Source organism: Peromyscus californicus, unplaced genomic scaffold (genome assembly GCF_007827085.1).
Source record: "Peromyscus californicus insignis strain IS unplaced genomic scaffold, ASM782708v3 Scaffold_14__1_contigs__length_90479793_seg_2, whole genome shotgun sequence".
NCBI classification, from domain to species: domain Eukaryota; kingdom Metazoa; phylum Chordata; class Mammalia; order Rodentia; family Cricetidae; genus Peromyscus; species Peromyscus californicus.
The window spans coordinates 46,607,089-46,624,420 of record NW_026294436.1 but is presented as its reverse complement, the minus strand read 5'-3'; the positions used below and the strand labels follow the sequence as shown (position 1 = coordinate 46,624,420).

At 41.6% G+C, this 17,332-nt stretch overlaps 3 protein-coding genes across 4 annotated transcripts in view; 1 reads left to right on the top strand and 2 right to left on the bottom strand.

Annotated features, from left to right (window-relative positions):
* Prdx6 (peroxiredoxin 6) overlaps window positions 1-2,179 on the top strand; it is a 63,814-nt gene extending 61,635 nt beyond the window's left edge. Inside the window, exon 6 of the transcript XR_008217942.1 lies at window positions 1,687-2,179. The gene's annotated coding sequence lies outside the window, so the exon portion shown is untranslated. The remainder of the gene's footprint in view (window positions 1-1,686) is intronic.
* Slc9c2 (solute carrier family 9 member C2 (putative)) overlaps window positions 1-11,119 on the bottom strand; it is a 58,516-nt gene extending 47,397 nt beyond the window's left edge. The window contains exons 1-4 of the mRNA XM_052737375.1: window positions 7,886-11,119; window positions 5,687-5,787; window positions 3,198-3,326; window positions 1,837-2,002 (exon numbers count right to left, since the gene is read on the bottom strand). Coding sequence (XP_052593335.1) covers window positions 1,837-2,002; window positions 3,198-3,326; window positions 5,687-5,787; window positions 7,886-8,021 — 532 coding nt within the window. The 5' untranslated portion in view covers window positions 8,022-11,119. The remainder of the gene's footprint in view (window positions 1-1,836; window positions 2,003-3,197; window positions 3,327-5,686; window positions 5,788-7,885) is intronic.
* A 750-nt stretch (window positions 11,120-11,869) lies between these two features.
* Ankrd45 (ankyrin repeat domain 45) overlaps window positions 11,870-17,332 on the bottom strand; it is a 32,711-nt gene continuing 27,248 nt past the window's right edge. For both annotated transcript variants that reach the window (XM_052737369.1, XM_052737370.1), the window contains exon 6: window positions 11,870-15,108. In XM_052737369.1, coding sequence (XP_052593329.1) covers window positions 15,077-15,108 — 32 coding nt within the window. In that variant the 3' untranslated portion in view covers window positions 11,870-15,076. The remainder of the gene's footprint in view (window positions 15,109-17,332) is intronic.

The following is a 17,332-nucleotide window of genomic DNA, read 5'->3' as shown; positions in this document are numbered from 1 at the left end:
TAGAGAAAAAAAAAAACAGAAAGAAGACAATCATAACCATCATGAGTCTGTGCAACGGTCACCAACAGCACTTGTTACATTTCGTACCATGCCTTCTGACTTTTCAGTCCCAAGGGAACATGGCAGGCGCACCCCTTGTATGGACCTGCCCTGGTTTCGTCTCTGTTGCTGTGATAAGAAAAATATCCTAACCAAAAGCAGCTTCCAGGACAAAGGATTTCTTTTATTATTATATACTAAGTATCTTTACCCCTTAGCCATTTCCTCCGGCTGCTGTTGAGGGGTTTTTGTTTGTTTGTTTGTCTTTGTTTTTGTTTTTTTCTGGATCGTTGATTTTTTGAGGATTTTATTTTGATTTCCCGTGGTATGGTTTTGTTTCTCTTGGATTTGGGATTTTTTTTTTTGAAGATACTTGAACCTTTGAGTTTCTACCAAATTAAGAGTTTTTTATTCATTATTCATTCAAACATGGATCCCTTCTCTGCCTGCCACCTTTGAGCATTCACATATTGGGTCCCCTGTGCTTGTCCCACTGCTTACTGGTGCTCAGATTTTCCCAGTCTGCTTCTCTCATTCCTTCTGGACTGTTCCCACTGCTGTGTCTGCAAGTTCACTGACCCTGTCTTTGCAGAGTATTCTTTTCTCCACTAACCCTGTGCTTTGCAGCTCTAGAAGTTTAATTGAGGCCTCTTGTATCTCTCCCCCCGCCTCCCAAAATCCAGTGGTATACCAATAAGCCAGCTCTCCAAAACTAAAAAGGATGACATTTGGGATGGGGATATAGTTAAGGGGTAGAGTTCTTGTCTGGCACATGTAGGGCTTGGTCTCTAGACCCTTTTAAAAGAAAACAGAAAAAGAGAAAGCCTGATTTGTGGTGTTTGCCACGTGTAAACACACACTGATTTAAAGCTACTGCCTGGGTCTGGTCTCTATTACTGTGAAAGACACCACAACCACGGGCAGTTAGGGGAGGAGAGGGTTCACTTGGCTTATGCTTCCATATCACAGTCCATCACTGGGGGGCAGTCAGGGCAGGAACTCAAGCAGGAGCCCAGAAGCAGGAACCCAGACAGAGGCCATGGAGGAGTGCTGATCGCTGCTTGATCCCCCGGCTTGCTCAGTTTCCTTCCTTTATTTATTTATTTTTTTGAATTTTAAATTTTTTTTTTTTAGTTTGCTTTCCTATACACCCATGTATTTTAAAAGCAACTGTTAGGCCATGCTCAGGAGGCAGAGACAGCTGGCTCTCTTAATTCAAAGCCAGCCTGGTTTATATAGTGAGATTTGGGTAAGCCAAAGCCACACAGTAAAACCTTGTCTCAAAAAATAAAATGAAGTAAAAGCAACCACTTAATACAAGCCATTGGATAAAAAACAAACTGATCACATTAAATGACATCATCATCATCATCATCATCATCATCATCATCACAGAGAAAACTGAACCTGTCTAATGTTCTTTTTTACCTTGGGGTTTTGAAATAATAATAATTGAAAATATATAATTGAAGTACTATTACCATTATCATTATTATTGTTATTCCTAAGGTAGTATATCTATAGTTTTTGTTTTAAGGGAAATCTGTTTTACAATTTCTAATCTGGATGTGAAGTACTGGAATGCTTCCACATGACCTCAGATTACTCAGAATCTGATTATGGATTAATATTTACGTTTGTCTCCAGGAACTGTCTTATCTGCTTTGCCTTCAAGTCAGTTATCTGTCCTTGAGAAAATGAGGCACTAATCCCTACTCTGCTAAATACACAATCCATGCAAGGAAAGTACAGTCCAAAGGAAACAACACATCCCCAGAAAGAAGGGAACTGACGTACCAATCGTTTTTAGCGAGTTGACGGAATGGAGAGGGTCTATTAAGCACAGGGTGATGCTGAAGAGTAAACAGCACTGCAGATCCCATGAATCCTTATTGAATTTGAAGACCACATATGCAATGATGACAAACGCCGTACCAAAGCTAATCATTCCCATTAGCAAGACCTGTGAACCAATTCATCACGAAGAGTCACATCTACCCAAAGATAACATGACTGCATTTCTCATGTTGAAGAACCATATCCTGGCTGACTGGTATTTTTTACTTTACTATTTTTAATAATGTAATATTTTTATTTATTTTTTGAGGGTTTCATGTATCCATACAATGTATTTTGGTCATTTTATTCTCTTAAACTTTGTTTCTTCTTTCTGCTTTTTTTTAATGTTATGTGTATGGGTGTTCTACCTGTATGTACGTCTGTGGCATGTGCACTACCTGCATGCCTGGTGCCCATGGAGGGCATCAGATCCCTTGGAACTGAAGTTACAGATGGTTGTGAGCTGCCATGTGGGTGCTGGGAACCAAACTCATGTGTTCTAGAAGAGCAGCCGGTGTCTTAACTAAGCCATGTCTCTAGCCATTGCTTCATTATTTTTAACTGGCATGGACTTGTACGGAGTTTGGGGATGCAATGTACCCGAAGGACTCTAAATCAACAGTCCACAGATTACTTTGCACATCTCTCCTTACTGCAGCACTAACTCATACCCTGCAGGCATGGTTAAACGCCTTTAACCCTAACAGGCAAAACTTCATAAATTCAAGGCCAGCCCGGTCCACATAGTGAGTTAGTTCCAGGCCAGCCAAAGCTACATAACTAAAAAAGAGTGAGTGTGTCCCCTCAACCCAGAAAAGCATTTTAAAATTAGAGTTGAATAATAATGAAAACACTAAAAGTCAAAACATGAGATCAGGTAAAAGGGAAAAAAATTAAGCATTGAATATGCAAAATACCATTAAAATGTTACAATTTAATTAATTTTAATTCAAGATGCTAGAAAGAACGGAGTTAAACCAAAATGGGGGAAATGTTCTCTGAAACACAAACAAAATAATGCAATGAGTGTAATTAAGGAAAAGGAGAAACGATAACTACAATCCCAGCCATTAAAAAAAAGACACTGTCATGATGAGACCAGATTAGGACCAGAACCAAGACCCAAATACTTACTGACCCCCTTGTGACTTCAGAGCTTCAGTTTGCTCATGGGCAAAACTGAGATGTTGTTTACTCGGATCCTAAACATAGCAGTCCCTCAGCAAACACTAATTGCCCCACACACCCTACCCCTCAACTCTTTTAAATTAGTGTTCTGTAGAACCACTAATTTAAAATGTTCTAAAATGTTTTCTTACCTGCCATAACACGTTCTTGACTATGTAAAAGTCCACATCCAAAGCAGCCACAAATACAATTAAAGGTAAAAAATAACAATAAAGTGAAAAACTCGGTGTTTTTAGAAGAGGGTAGACAATTTGGTGCACCTAAAGCAACAAATGCATGGAAAAATTAGTCTGTTACTTGTGGTGGTTTAGAAGTGTGTCCCCACCCTCCTCCATCCCATTCCCCCACCCCACCCCCAAAAGGTTCGTGGTTTGAGGGCTTGATTCCAGCAGGTGGCGCTATTGAGAGGTGCTTGGATTATGAGGATGCTAATATCACATTTGGGCTTTTAGGATATGGGCGCTGGAGGGAAGGAGGCCACTGATGTGGCGTTCTAGGGTATATATTGTCCTGACCCCTGACTTTCTCTTTCTGGCATGAGATGAACAACCCTGCTCTACCCCATCCTCTGCCATGATGGTGATGGTGCTCCATCTCCTCACATACCACAGCCATGGAGCCAAACAACCACGGACTGAAAATTATGAAACTATGAGCCAAAATGCATCTTTCCTCCTTTTGCAGAATTGTTTGTTTTAGTTTTATGTGCATGAATGTTTTAGCTGCATTTGTGTACATATGCCATATGCATGCAGTAGCCCAGGACGCCAGGGTAGGGTGTCAGATGCCGTAGAACTGGAGCTATAGAGGGCTGTGAGCTGCTGTGTGTGTGTGTGTGTGTGTGTGTGTGTGTGTGTGTGTGTGTGTGTGTGTGTGTGTGTGTGTGTGTGTGTGTGTGTGATGGGAACCAAACCTAGATCGTCTTCAAGAGTAGCCAGTGCTCTTAACCACTGAGCCATCTCTCCAGCCCCTCCCTTTCCACCCTTTCCTCCTTTTAAACTGACATTCTCTAATATGTTTTACACAAACATTGCTTAGAACCTAAAATTGATGCTTTCAAAAATGATATATATCCCTTACCATTGGTGTTACCTGAGATAATACTATCCGATTCACAGAAAAGCATTTTTATTAAGCTATTAGATACTTATTTTAATATATCTATTATATATTCTCACACAGATATTTGAGGCCTCACAAGGATCTACTTGGGATTGAAAAAAAAATTCCAGTTAGTCAACAGAGAAATTCGATGTTTAGATGTTGGTATAATCGGTTATTATAAGGCATTGATGATAGAGAGTGAAAATAAAGTAATAGAAAACACAACAACGGTTGTTGAAATGCTGTAAATATTCCCTCCTAAAAAGGTGATTCTAGACCATTCCAGTTTAACAGCTCCATTATCTAACTTCTCTTTGCCTCAGTCTGGAAGGTGGCTGGAGAGTTTATTGCCATTGAGTTCCTGCAAGAATGAATGAGCTAACTCAAGGATTAATGAGTTGAGTATAGAGAGCGCACTTGAAAATGAGTGTGGCAGTAGTCAACGCTCAAATGGTGTTAGCCTGGGGGTGTGGTGGAACTTCAGGAGGTTGACAGGCTTCTGCAGCCCTATACAAATGTGTGTGTGTGTGTGTGTGTGTGTGTGTGTGTGTGTGTGTGTGTGTGTGTGTGTGTGTATATATATATATATATATATATATATATATATATATATATATATATATATATATGGCTTTAGGTATTACTTCCATCTCAAAAAATAAAACATTGAATGGTGATAACTTGTTGATGCACATTGTATCGCTGTTAAAGCCAGGCATTAATAAGTTGGGGAAAAAATGAAGGACTATTTTCTTGTGGCTATATTGTGCATGTTTCATATCTAATCTGAGAGAAAAGATCAACCATGCTTTATCATGAAAATAACTGCTGCAGGGGCTGGAGAGATGGCTTAATGGTTAAGAGCACTTGCTGCTCTAGCTGAGGACCGGGTGAAGTTCCTAACAGCCATACAGTGGGTACAGTTGTCTATAACTCCAGTGTCAGGAGATCTGGCACCCTTTTCTGGTTTCAGGGGTACTAGGCATGGCACGCAGCACTCTTCCAGACATGCAGGCAAAACACCCCATCCACATAAAATAAATAAATCTTAAAAGAGAGGCTGCCTTTTGTGTCGAGTCTCTCCATGTTTAAAGTGACCATCAGAGAATAAGCCCGTGTACCCACAATGGAAAGAAACAAGAACTCCGAAGGAGTAACAAAGGGCAAGGGGTAAGGCTGGGAGAAGGATGACAAGGAACCTGCCGATGAGATGAACTGTCCTCACTTCCAAACCACTGCTTCGTTTGAAGCTTTCCGAACTTAGGACTCTCTTGCTGTATTTCTTACGGGTCTTTCTTTCTAGAGATGCTTAGTGTCATATGAAATTATTTGAATGCCTGTTCACATTATTTTTAATTCCATAGGGTTGGGGGTGTGAGAATGCTTCTGACTGGTATGCATGAGGTTCTGGGGTTGAGCCTCAGGACTGCAGAAGAGGAAACACTTACACATTAGGAGTGGGCCTTGTTTGAGGTGTTTGACCTTTGATTTACTCTCTAACTTATGTATACGGTACCTCAACAAAATGGTAAGCCAGTTGCCCTGTCACAAATCCTGACAGGGAGAGAATCATCAACACAAAGACCTCAGAATTCTTTAAAACCATCTTTGAAAGCCCTAAAAAATAAAAATATAACTTATAATTTCAAAACGGTAATTACCCAATTTGATCATTATGCATTGTATGTTTGTGTCAAGTTGTACTGTGACCCATAAATACATATATACACATTATATATCAATTTAAGAATAAACCTTATCAAAAGAGATAAATTATTTATATTTTCAAAAAATGTAATTAATACTCAGCCTAGTTATTTAATTTTCAACTTCTGAGTCATAATGTGTGTGAATAGTACAATTGTTACAAATGCTATTTGGGTTTGGGGCAAGTGCTTTTACCTCCTGAAACCACCTCACTGGCCCATAAATACAATCTGTTAAGGATAAGGTACACATAATTAGGCATCCCTCACAGGAGAGTGTAGAAAATACTGAGGTTTCACCAACCTCATACACTTGCTCACCCAGGCAGGTATTAGGGTCACTCCATAGGCATCTTAGTGATGGATTTGATGGTGGGAAGTAATGAAAAGCCAAAATTAATATCTATATACTTCATTTTATGTTAAAAACTATTCATTCTGTGCTAAAATAACATATACTCCATATTTTTCCTGGAAGAAAGAAATATGTGAAACTGACTGTAGCATAAGGGTTGCCTCCTTCACAGGACAAGCCATGGAAGGCACTTGTCATGGTCGGGCTGCCTTTAAACCTGTTCTGTCCAAGACGATTCCTCTTTTTCTCCTAGATACAAGACAGACTATAATCCTGTGCATTTGTGCATAAAGCAAGACCCACTGGCAGCCTGGGTTCTTGCATCCTGCCTCCCAGCTTGAAGTTGAACCAAATCAGTAAATAATTATTGAATACTTCTTATGTTTAAGTCTAGGTAAAGAGATGGTATTCTCGCTGTTTCCACAAATGCCCTTTGCTGCTGGCTGCTTATCTTTACATCCTCGGAGTGTATCTAGAGTCAGCAAAACTCAGTCATCAGATCATTGTGGCCACCCAAAGGAACCAAAGTCCTTGTGATTATATTAAAAATTTCTAGACAAAGCAATTTTGCTCCCTGATAAATAATAAAATGAAGATGCTCTTTGCTCATATTTGTCTCATTATTTGGTCCTAGACGATCTTCCTGACTCCAGAAAAGGGTTTGGAGCAGCTGGTGTTTTTCCTAAGTAAATATTCTTTTGCAGAGACCTAGAACTTTCATCCCAGGAGTTAACTGGAGAAAAAAGCACCTGTGTTTTTTACTAGGCTACTCTATCTCTATGAACACACTACACCTGCTGAATTCTTATGTTTAGGAGGCCTTTGTTTACAAAGCCCTATCTAATTTTCTTCTAGACAGGAAAAGTGGGTGGAGTAAAGAAAAATCCCAACAAAGGCCAAAAGAGCAGCTGGAGGGATTGCTCAGCTGTAAGAACATTTGCTGATCTTCCAGAGGACTCAGGTTCAGTTCCCAGCACTAGCATCCATGATAGCTCACAAACAGCTGTAATTACATAATTTTGGGAGCTCTAATGCTCTCTTCTGGCCTCTGTGGGCACTGTACACACATGGTACATAGACATGTATGCAGGCAAAACATTCCTGCACATACAATAAAATGAAATCTTTTTAAAAGCCATAATAAACAAAGTTAATGACATCAACTATGCAAATTGTGGATTGCTGGTCTGTGTCCTCTTTGTCTGTTTGCCGAGAAGTCTCCCCTCATGTCATATTTGATGAGGGTAGGCCTGGTCATATAGGCAGTATCAGGAGCTTCTTTCTTATTATTATTTGAGAATCCTGGCAACACATTATGGTGTTATGTCAATACACAATACAATATACATATTATATCAACACTTAACACATTGCCTCATGCTTATTTGTTTGCCTACCTCCCCCATGACAAAGCTCCATAGCGGCAAGGACTGTCTCACTCTCTTTAATGCACTACCTACCACCCTACCATGCCCAACTAGTGTTACTGAATAAAGAGACAGACACAAGTGCTCCTTAGAAGCTGAACGAAGCTGGCCTGGCAGTCTTCACTCTCACCTTGAGGTTCCATCGGCTGCTCTTTGGATGTAGCTGTGATCTCCTCCTACAATGAGGAAAGTTTCTAAGGACAGAGGAGTCTTGCCTGGCCACTTACCTCCCAGAACAACAGTAGCACATATCATAATTGTGAAATGCTTCTGGACCACAAAGTAATCGGCTGGCCTCCCGCAGAGCAAATCAGGCTTATTGTCATCTTTTATTGCCCAGAAAGAAAAACTGTTGTTTGGCATTGTGTTTCCAGAAGTAACTTGTACTATGGCAGACTACCCTGTTGTAAAATGGGGGGAAGAAAAAAGATGGAATGGAGGACCGTGAGGCCCACCAGGATCTGGTACATCCACACTCCACCTAGCTGAGGGGGTAGCACACTCAGATCTGAGCACATTAACACCACTCACTCCCCTTCATGCTCCAGGAATAGTTACAAGGAAGTAGCAGCAGCCTTGGTATTTTAGTATCATAGCACTACCTACACGTGGGAAGGAGTGGACTGGACTGGACTGCTTTTGTGGTGATCTGATCACGTGCTTGGGTGGAGCAGTGAGTCTCTCAGAGGCCGAGACTGAGTTCTTGGCTTTCATTAAGGCTGTCAGCATGGTTCGCAGCACAAGGCAGGCTCGCCATGAACACCTGACCAAGAGAACTCTTCGAGAGGGAAGGAGTAAATGTCATGCTCCTCATTCTCCATGAGTACAGATCACTCTGGAATTCCACCTTACTGCTCCAACTTCAAAACTTACTTTTCCTCTCTCAGCAAATGAGAAGCAAGGTAAGTTGCATCACATCAGTTAAAGTTGGGAATGAGGACAGTGGTAAACAATATTTTTTAAAAAACTGAAAAGATTGAGGTTGAGGTTTGATTTGTGACGCCTTTGACTGAAGTAGAAAAAGTACCTCTTCCTCAGGGCCATGAAGCCTGACCACAGGCGGGTGGCTTGTCCTATCAACAACAGGCTGGATATCATCCTGATGCCCCCACTGAAATGGTGCCCTGTGTAAGACATAGCAGGAATAAATGTTTGTGATGGTCCTGAGAAGACCTTGGGTTCCTCTGTTTTTTCCTTATAGCCAGCTAACCTGAAGGTTCCTGAAGTCACTTCAGGAATAAACATCTCTTGCCACATTTTATACTCATTTGTTATCAGTCACAAAGATTCTAATGTAAAGAAGGAGGTGGCCACTACATCCTCAACTTACTCTCCATCCTTCAAGCCGTCCTTCAGGTCCTTATCTCCAAGCCCTCATCCCCATGTCAATGACCTTATGGCCAAGTTCTTCCCCAGAGATGTGTTCTTCCAAGCCTAAGCTTCAGAGATGACATCAAAATGAAGCCTTTCAAAATCCCAAAGAGCGGGGCTCAGTTGTGGTCAGCTCTGCATCTGTTTGCCAGGGTCAGTACTGCCAACTGATACCAAAGCCAAAGCTGTTTCCATGCTGACTTCCCATTGGTTTCTTGCCAACCTGCTTTTGTTCTGATTGGCTGCACTCATTCTTCTCACCTCCAATCCAGAAGGAGTTATTGAGTTGCAGAGGAGCATGCGTTTAATGGCCACACTGTGGTCTACCCCTATAACTGTTTTTAACTGATTTCCTTTGCCTGGCATAACGATGAAAGGGTCGGAGACAGCCACACAGACAGAACCTCTGGGCTTTTAAAAACATACATGACGGGTTTTCTTATGCCAGTTCTATCCAGTTCAGCCCTGACCCCCTTGGGCACTGCACTGCCATCTCCCTGACTCACTTTTGAAATTAACTTTTAGCTGGCCTACCAAATAATGGGTTTCACTGTAGCTTCTTATACACGTAACATCTTATACATGTATGTTATACTTGGCTCACATTCGTGCTTCTCACTATCCTCCTACATCCCTACCCCCTTCTGCTTTCATGTTGTATCCATCTTACCCACTCATCGCCCTTCTGGTTCCTTTAGACTTCTACTACACAGACCTCCTGATTCATTCTAATTTACCATTTTCCTTTTCTTCTTCCCTTTCCATATTTAACGTTCTCATTTTCCTCCATTCAACTCATCATTGAATTTTAGTTCTTTGCTTGAAGGTACAATGTCACCCAGGACATATTCATCAACAAATTCTTGATGCCTAGCCTGTGATTTGGGGGCTCCAATCTAAATTACTAGAAACAAATACAGTTAAATATTTCTTCAGTGAATACTAATCATCAATTTGCAGTTTGCTGCCATGGAGGAGCCATGTTGTGTGTAGGGAATTCTAGTCTCCCTATGCCTTCCTGATCAAGGTTGCTGCATGTGCTCTTCCATAGAGCTCCAAGGGGAGAGAACATCACAGCAGGAAGCTGACTGAATCTATCATCTTCTGCATCGCTTCTGTGTTGAAGAAACTCTGAAGGACGTCTCAATGAGATTGAATTTCAGTCAAAAGCTCTATGTCTGCCCCCGAATTATAACTAAAACATCTACATCACCCTAAAATATGCTCTGCACCTTTCTTATTTGTGTAGACGTGTGGTTTTCTTACATCGCAGGACCAAAATTGCGGGAGAACTTTCACTAGGCTACCTTCATTTCCCTCACCTGACGCCCACCTCACCATGCTTTCTCTCAACGCACTTTGCTTTAGATCACCAGTTGTCACTTGGACGCATCAGCTGCGTGGCCTCAGGTCGTTTTAAACCATGCCTTTCCCTGATGTTTCACTGTTCTCTCTCTCTCTCCACTGTTCTCTCTCTCTCTCTCTCTCTCTCTCTCTCTCTCTCTCTCTCTCTCTCTCTCTTCCACCAAACCTTGTGACTACAGCCCTTGTAGTTTTAAGTTCCAAGATTCAGGTTCTCCAAGTCCACATACCTCAGGAAACTTGGACAAAATTCACATTCAGCTGTGCATTAGACATGGTCCTGAAAGCCAGTGACGGCACCTAACTAAACTGCAGGAGTTATAGAACTTCTCTTCATTACAACCTCCCTGATAGCCTTTTTAAAAACCATAATAAATTTATATTTCACACTTGGGAAACAGAGGCCAGATATCTGAGTTTGAGGTCAGCCTGGTCTACAGAACAAGTTCCAGGACAGCCAGGGATACACAGAGAAACCTGGTCTCGAAATAAATAAAATTTATATTTCACTGTTTTGGGCAAAGCCAGCAGAAGTAGGCATTGATAGCCTTGGGGAGCTCAGAGGCTAAAGTGTGCTTTGCCCCATCCTGTCTTGTGACTGAGACAGGCCTGTAGCACAGGTGAGTCAGTCATCATTGTCCATCTCCCAGTAAGCTGATTTGGTCAAGGGTGGACATGGGACTGCAGAAAGGTGAGTCAGACAGTTCCTTATGCTGACATATGCCACTTCTGAGAAAAGTAGATAGATGTGGCAGTTCCGTTTCCAGCTGGGTGTAGCTGTGATGCCATCCTACAACATTCGGAAACCATCCTCTCGGCCGCATGAAAAAAAAAAAAAAAAAAAAGCCCTAATATCTGAGAATCGCGAGGTGCCACCCTCAGTGTTTCTGACTTCTTAACAGATACCCCTGTAGTTCTGCCCTGGATTTTATTTTTTCCCAGAAGTCATTTCTTAGTTTAGTAACTTTTGTCATCTAGGAAGGCTGGGACATGAAGAGCAACTTCAATTTCAAACCTGGGAGCTGCTGGCACATTTATAGTTCTAATCTTACTTGAAAGTTGGTGTGCTCCTCTCTTCAGCTCAGACCTTTCCTCTCACACCTCACAAAAGGTGGGGTGGCACTGGGGTCAAGCTGGAATATAGTCACTGAATCTTTGGGTTCTTTACTTAACGTCATGAAAAACTTCCTATGGCCTCCTAACAAAAGCCCTCTTCTCTAGCTTGCAAGGACATTTCCCTCTTTCTTATAAACTGCATCTAGTAGCCTCATGGAGGATCTGAGGCTTCTGGTTGGGCTGTACTTCAGGCCTGGAGGCTGGCACTCACGATCCCCACTAGACCTTGGCAGCTTCAACCCACCATCCAGTTTCAGAACCAAAGCCACATATTCTGGGCTTTGTTATGTCATTTCACATTTCTGAGTTCCAACATGTGTATGTTATATTTTGCTGTGTAAACCAATAAATACAAAACTGGGTGGCTTAAAACAAAACATTTATTTATCTCAGAAGCCCATGATTCTGGTACGACTTAGCAGAGAAAGTTGCCTCCACCCCGTATAGCATCAAATATTGGCTTGATTGGAGAATCCATTTCCAAGATGACTCATTCACAGTTGGGCAGGTTGGTGCAATGGTTAGATGGATGGAGTGGTCAGAGCTGCAGGCTTGAGCCACAGTTCCTTTCTTGTTGGTCTCCTCACAGGCAGGTTTCTAAGATAAATCTTAAGAAACTGAGGCAGAAGCCACATCACCTCTGGTAACCTAGCCTTGGAAATGGCACAGAATCACTTTCAACTATAGTCATGGGCTCCCTAGATTCAAGGGAGCTCAGAGACTCGTATTTTTACGTTAGAAATGACAGGACCACACAGTAAGAGGAGTGTGTGAAACGGGAGATTAGATTATCCTGGACAATATTATCCACTGCATATCAGACGAACACCGGAGTAAATATCAGCCTTTTACAATGTGGGGTTTTATGTTAAAATAAATATCAATCTGCCTCCATTGTTCGAGAGCAGTAGTTGTCAAAGGTTTGATACTAGTAGATAGTTCTGGTATATGATAAAATTCTATAATATGTGGCAAAACGAGAAAAGTAAGTCTAACATAAAGTTCCAACCATCATGATCAAAAGATCCTACTCTTTTGCTATGAAAACAGCTTTTGTTACATGATAGTGATAACAGGCAGAAATTATTGTAATAACGTTATATTAATATCCTACCTTTATACTTACACATTTTTTATGATCAGTGAAACACAAAACCTAAAGAACTACTATCTAGAACTGATCTTAACATTGAATTAGCCTTTGACTACCTTTCAAATACTATGGAGGCATTCCTGAATTGTTGGCATGTGCTTTTAAAAAAGTAACTACTCTATGCAAGTTCAGAAGACACCATGCAGCTAATAAAATAACATCAAACTCACAGCATAAGGGCATTTAAATCTTCTATTAATCTATCTATAAGTCAGTGCAACAATAGGTGATAACTGATAATCTTCTCTTGCAAAACAGGAGTTATAGATCCACAGATATAAATAAATGTTTAGAGCCCCACTTCAAAGGAATCTCCGAAATGAGATCCAAGAATCTCTTGGAAATCACTAGGTCTATGACATTAGCGATGACAGGTTAAGAAATATGAAGTTGACAGAAGGCAGACATAGAGCTGCAGTGTTTGATGTGGGTATGGCTTTTCTGTTGGAGGAGTAGGTAACGCAATAGTGCATTGACTAAAGCAAGGCAGAAGATAAAATTGGTATTTATAATGTAATCAAGCTCTATAAATGAATGGAGATGTAATGAGTTCTATGAGTCCTAGGTAGTACGAGGCAATGTTAGGTGCTGGGAGTAAGGAAGTACTAAGTGAGTCAATTCAACTTTTATTGACTGACTGTATTGTATTAATTTTGCATGCTCTTTAGATATGAGGAAGAGCAAAATCAGTCTTTCTTTCAAAAGGATCATTGTTTATTCACACGGCGAGACAAGCATGTGAATAATTACACTGAGTACAGAATGAGGCTTCTGGCACCATAAGTGCCCCCCAAAGAAGGAAGGAAGGGTTAGATTCTCTATAATATTGGAGACAGGGACTGTCATGGAAAAACAATTGTCCCACCAAGAATCAGGATTGAATTCTGAGAGGTTCTGACAGCAAGGGTCAAGAAGAAGAGAAGTTAGTGGGGAGTTAGAAAAGCAGATTCTAAGAAAGTTGGGGTGTTGGTAAAAGGTGCCAATCCAGAGATCATACAAATACAGTGTTAGCAAGTGTATCAAAGGCTATAAAATATCTGAAGACAAAGATTGAGAGACAAAAGAGGGAGAGAGAGATTATTCTAGTAGATAGTTCAAAATGCTTCTGAAACAGAAGGGAGTTTCAGAACTCTCTTCCTACTTACCAGGAGCACAGACCTGAAAAGCTCTGTTGTATTCATGATCAAGGCTCAGAAACTGTGGCTTAGAATGAAAATAATAGCAACAAAGAAGGGCACCTGGCCTCTTCCCAATGATCCCAGTGCTGATGTGCACTGAGTATCCTGAAATATATGTATTAAAAGGGCCAAACACAGATCCCCTTCTCCTCCCAGCAGCAAATACTCAGGGTGTCTCGCAGATGGGCTAACACTAATGCTTCTGCTGAAGGAAGCTGAATGGAAATTGCTCATATATTGAAAAGATCTCAAATGTGAGATTTGGAGAAACATTTAAACTAAGATTACCTCAATGCCATGACCAAGAGAACATGGCCTGGTGAGTGTTACTGAATGGCTTCCTTGTTTTCTTTCTCCTCTCAAGTGAAAAAATAGTTTGCATAGTGAGACAAAGAGGAGGAAGTGATAAGAACGGGGAATATTCTCTCTCCTTTCTTTTTTTTATATTTCATTTTCTATAAAACCTTTCCAAGAAAGTCACAAAAGAATAAGAAGTTCAGGGTCCTGCTTAATTTGACTAGAAAAAGGACTTTCCAACAAATTTTTGAGTAACCATGACCTTTAAAACCTGGGCAATAGAACAGAGAATGGTAGGAAGTGGCATGGCGTCAGTTACAATATCTATATTACCAAACCTCCTAGAGAGGGGAAGCTAGCCAGATTTGTGTTTATTACAGATATTAAAGGTAACAGTGGGCTTTTCCCAGAAACTGTCTCCCACCTTCCAGGTAAAGTTTAATTTGGACATAAAAAGTAAGAGCTAAAACCAAAGGAGCCTGCCCCAAACAACTGTTAGTATTTGCTGCTTGAGAGAGAAGGAACAGATACTTTCTTTTAAAAATGACCTAGTGCATCTTTTGAAAATGGATTTCCCTGGTCTAGTGGAAATGTCTTGCCTTAGCTACACAGAAAATGATTAGCTTCTCCGTGTGGTTTTGAAATCCTTGCTCGGCTCTTCTGAAGGAATTCGGGAACTCATGATTGGAGGACTCATGAGGAGATGTGTTTGGAGGAGCAGAGGCCCAGCCCCTGAGCCAGGTGTGAGTATTCTGAACAGCCTTACACAAAGCCAGGCTGACTGAATTTGTATCCGAACATTTCTGAAAACCCTGGGTCTATTTCTTGAATTCAGCTGGCAGGAATTGGTTTGACTTATCGAATGCTGGAAGATAACGTAGCCTTCTACACCATCTGGGGTCTGTAGAAGGCACAGTCTTGATTTCTTTGCAGACCACAGCTTAGATTATCGATCTGGCACTTTTCACTTGACCTGGAAGAAACACATTTTTAAATGACATTTAATTAGCTTGAGATACGGAACACGATGAAGCCAGCTTCTCAAACAATGGGCATGGAATACGTCAGTATATCCTAGCCTGAATCAGCCATTAATTAAACCCCAGCACTTGGGTACATCAGTTCCAATAGTCTCTGCCTTTCCTATAGTGGGTATAGTCACAAGGACACAATTTCACACACTCGTCTTTCCTGTAGTGGGTAAAGCTACTAGGACACACTTTCACACACTCCTCTTTCCTGTAGTGGGTAAAGCCACTAGGACACACTTTAACACACTCGTTTTTTTCTTGTAGTGGGTAAAGCCACAAGGACGCACTTTAACACACTCGTTTTTTTCTTGTAGTGGGTAAAGCCACAAGGACGCACTTTTCACACACTCGCTTTCCTGGTGTTTCTTGGGCCACTACCTAGAGGAACTCTGATTAAAATGCTGACCCTTTTTCATCTTCATTTCTTTGTTGTAAAGTGAAGGATCATTTCAGATGTCCCAGCAAGACCCAGCATGGCATCTTATGTTATGAAGGTGCCTAGAGGGGCTGTGATGTAGGGAACCTGAGGAAAGAAGCAATTCTTCTGCAGAGGTGAGGAGGGGGAAGGAGCACTGTTGGATCAGCTCAATGGTGATGATGGACTAGGTGGGAAATGGACTGCCTACCAGTCACTGAGGTCTTAATCGTCTCACTTCTGGACTGTAGGGCTCAACTCCCTCTAATTTCCTTGCCCTCCAAACCATTTTATAAAGAAAGGGAAATTATTCTCTCTCACTTAATCCTTCATCTCTGCTGACCCTAAAGGTCTGTTTCTTTGTGTGTTTGAGACAGGGCTTTGCTATGTAGCCCAAGCTAGCCCCAAACTTCCAGTCCTCCTGCTCCAGCCATCCACATTCTGGGATTATAAGGCACACAACACTAAACACCTTGTCGGGGGCACTAATACAGATACCCCCGTGTGAGCTGTGCATGTGGATGCACGTGCCTTTGGAAGTTACAGGACAACTTCAAGTGTCCCACTTCAGGACATGCCCATATTGTTTTTTGATACAGAGTCTCTCACTGGTCTGGGGCTTGCTGATTCAGCAAGGCTAGCCTGCAAGTGAGCCCCGGAGATATGCCTGTGTCCACCACCCCAGCACTGGAACAAGCACATGGCATCCTGCTCATCTACTTTAGTGGCTTCTAGGGATCAAACGCAGGTCCTCATGTTTGTGAGACAAGCATTTTACTGACGGAGCTCTCTCCAGACCTAAAAGCTCTATAATGGCGCCTGCTGCCCATCAAATAAAGCTTAAAGCTGTCAGATTGTTTTTCTGTAGTTTTAACAAAATGATCACAAGTTAACTCTGTGGCCCTATTTGATGCCTTGCTTGACATGAGGGCTACAGTCAGTCAGATGGGAGCTCTCCACGTCCTTAGTCCCTACTCTGAACCTTTCATCGGTAACCCTGTGTTTTCACTGTAAAACTGTCAAACTCTACCCTGGCTTCACAGAAACAATTCCTCCGGCTTCGGGTGCTTTTTCTTTGTTCCTCTGGGCCTCTCTGAAGTTCACCTTTCCAGGTATACATGCTTTACTCGCAATCTACATAAGCAACTGCTTAAGACGGGGGAACTCTAAAGACTGCCTCCTTTCAAGGGACCTAGGGGAGTGCCACCTACCTGCTCAGTAGACATTAGTTATGTAGATGGCAAGGGCGAACCACTCATACCAACTATATTAGCCTAATCATCTCAACCTCTTAAAAACTACAACCCCTCTTGACAAACATAAATAACTTGGGTAATAAATGCCCCACACAAAAAAAGTAAAGTTGAACTCCATCCCACACCATAAAAAAAAAAAGTAACAAACTGTATCACAGGACTAAATGCGAAAGCTATAAAACTCTGAGCAGCCGGGCGGTGGTGGCGCACGCCTTTAATCCCAGCACTCGGGAGGCAGAGCCAGGCGGATCTCTGTGAGTTCGAGGCCAGCCTGGGCTACCAAGTGAGTCCCAGGAAAGGCGCAAAGCTACTCAGAGAAACCCTGTCTCGAAAAACAAAAACAAAAACAAAAAAAAACTCTGAGCAAAAACATAAGTTTACATCTTGGTAACCTTGGGTATCTCAGATACGACACTGACAGCTTAGGCAAAGGAAAGATGAAGCTTTTGTGCTTCAAAAGATATACCCAGGAAAATGAAGACAAACTCACCCAAT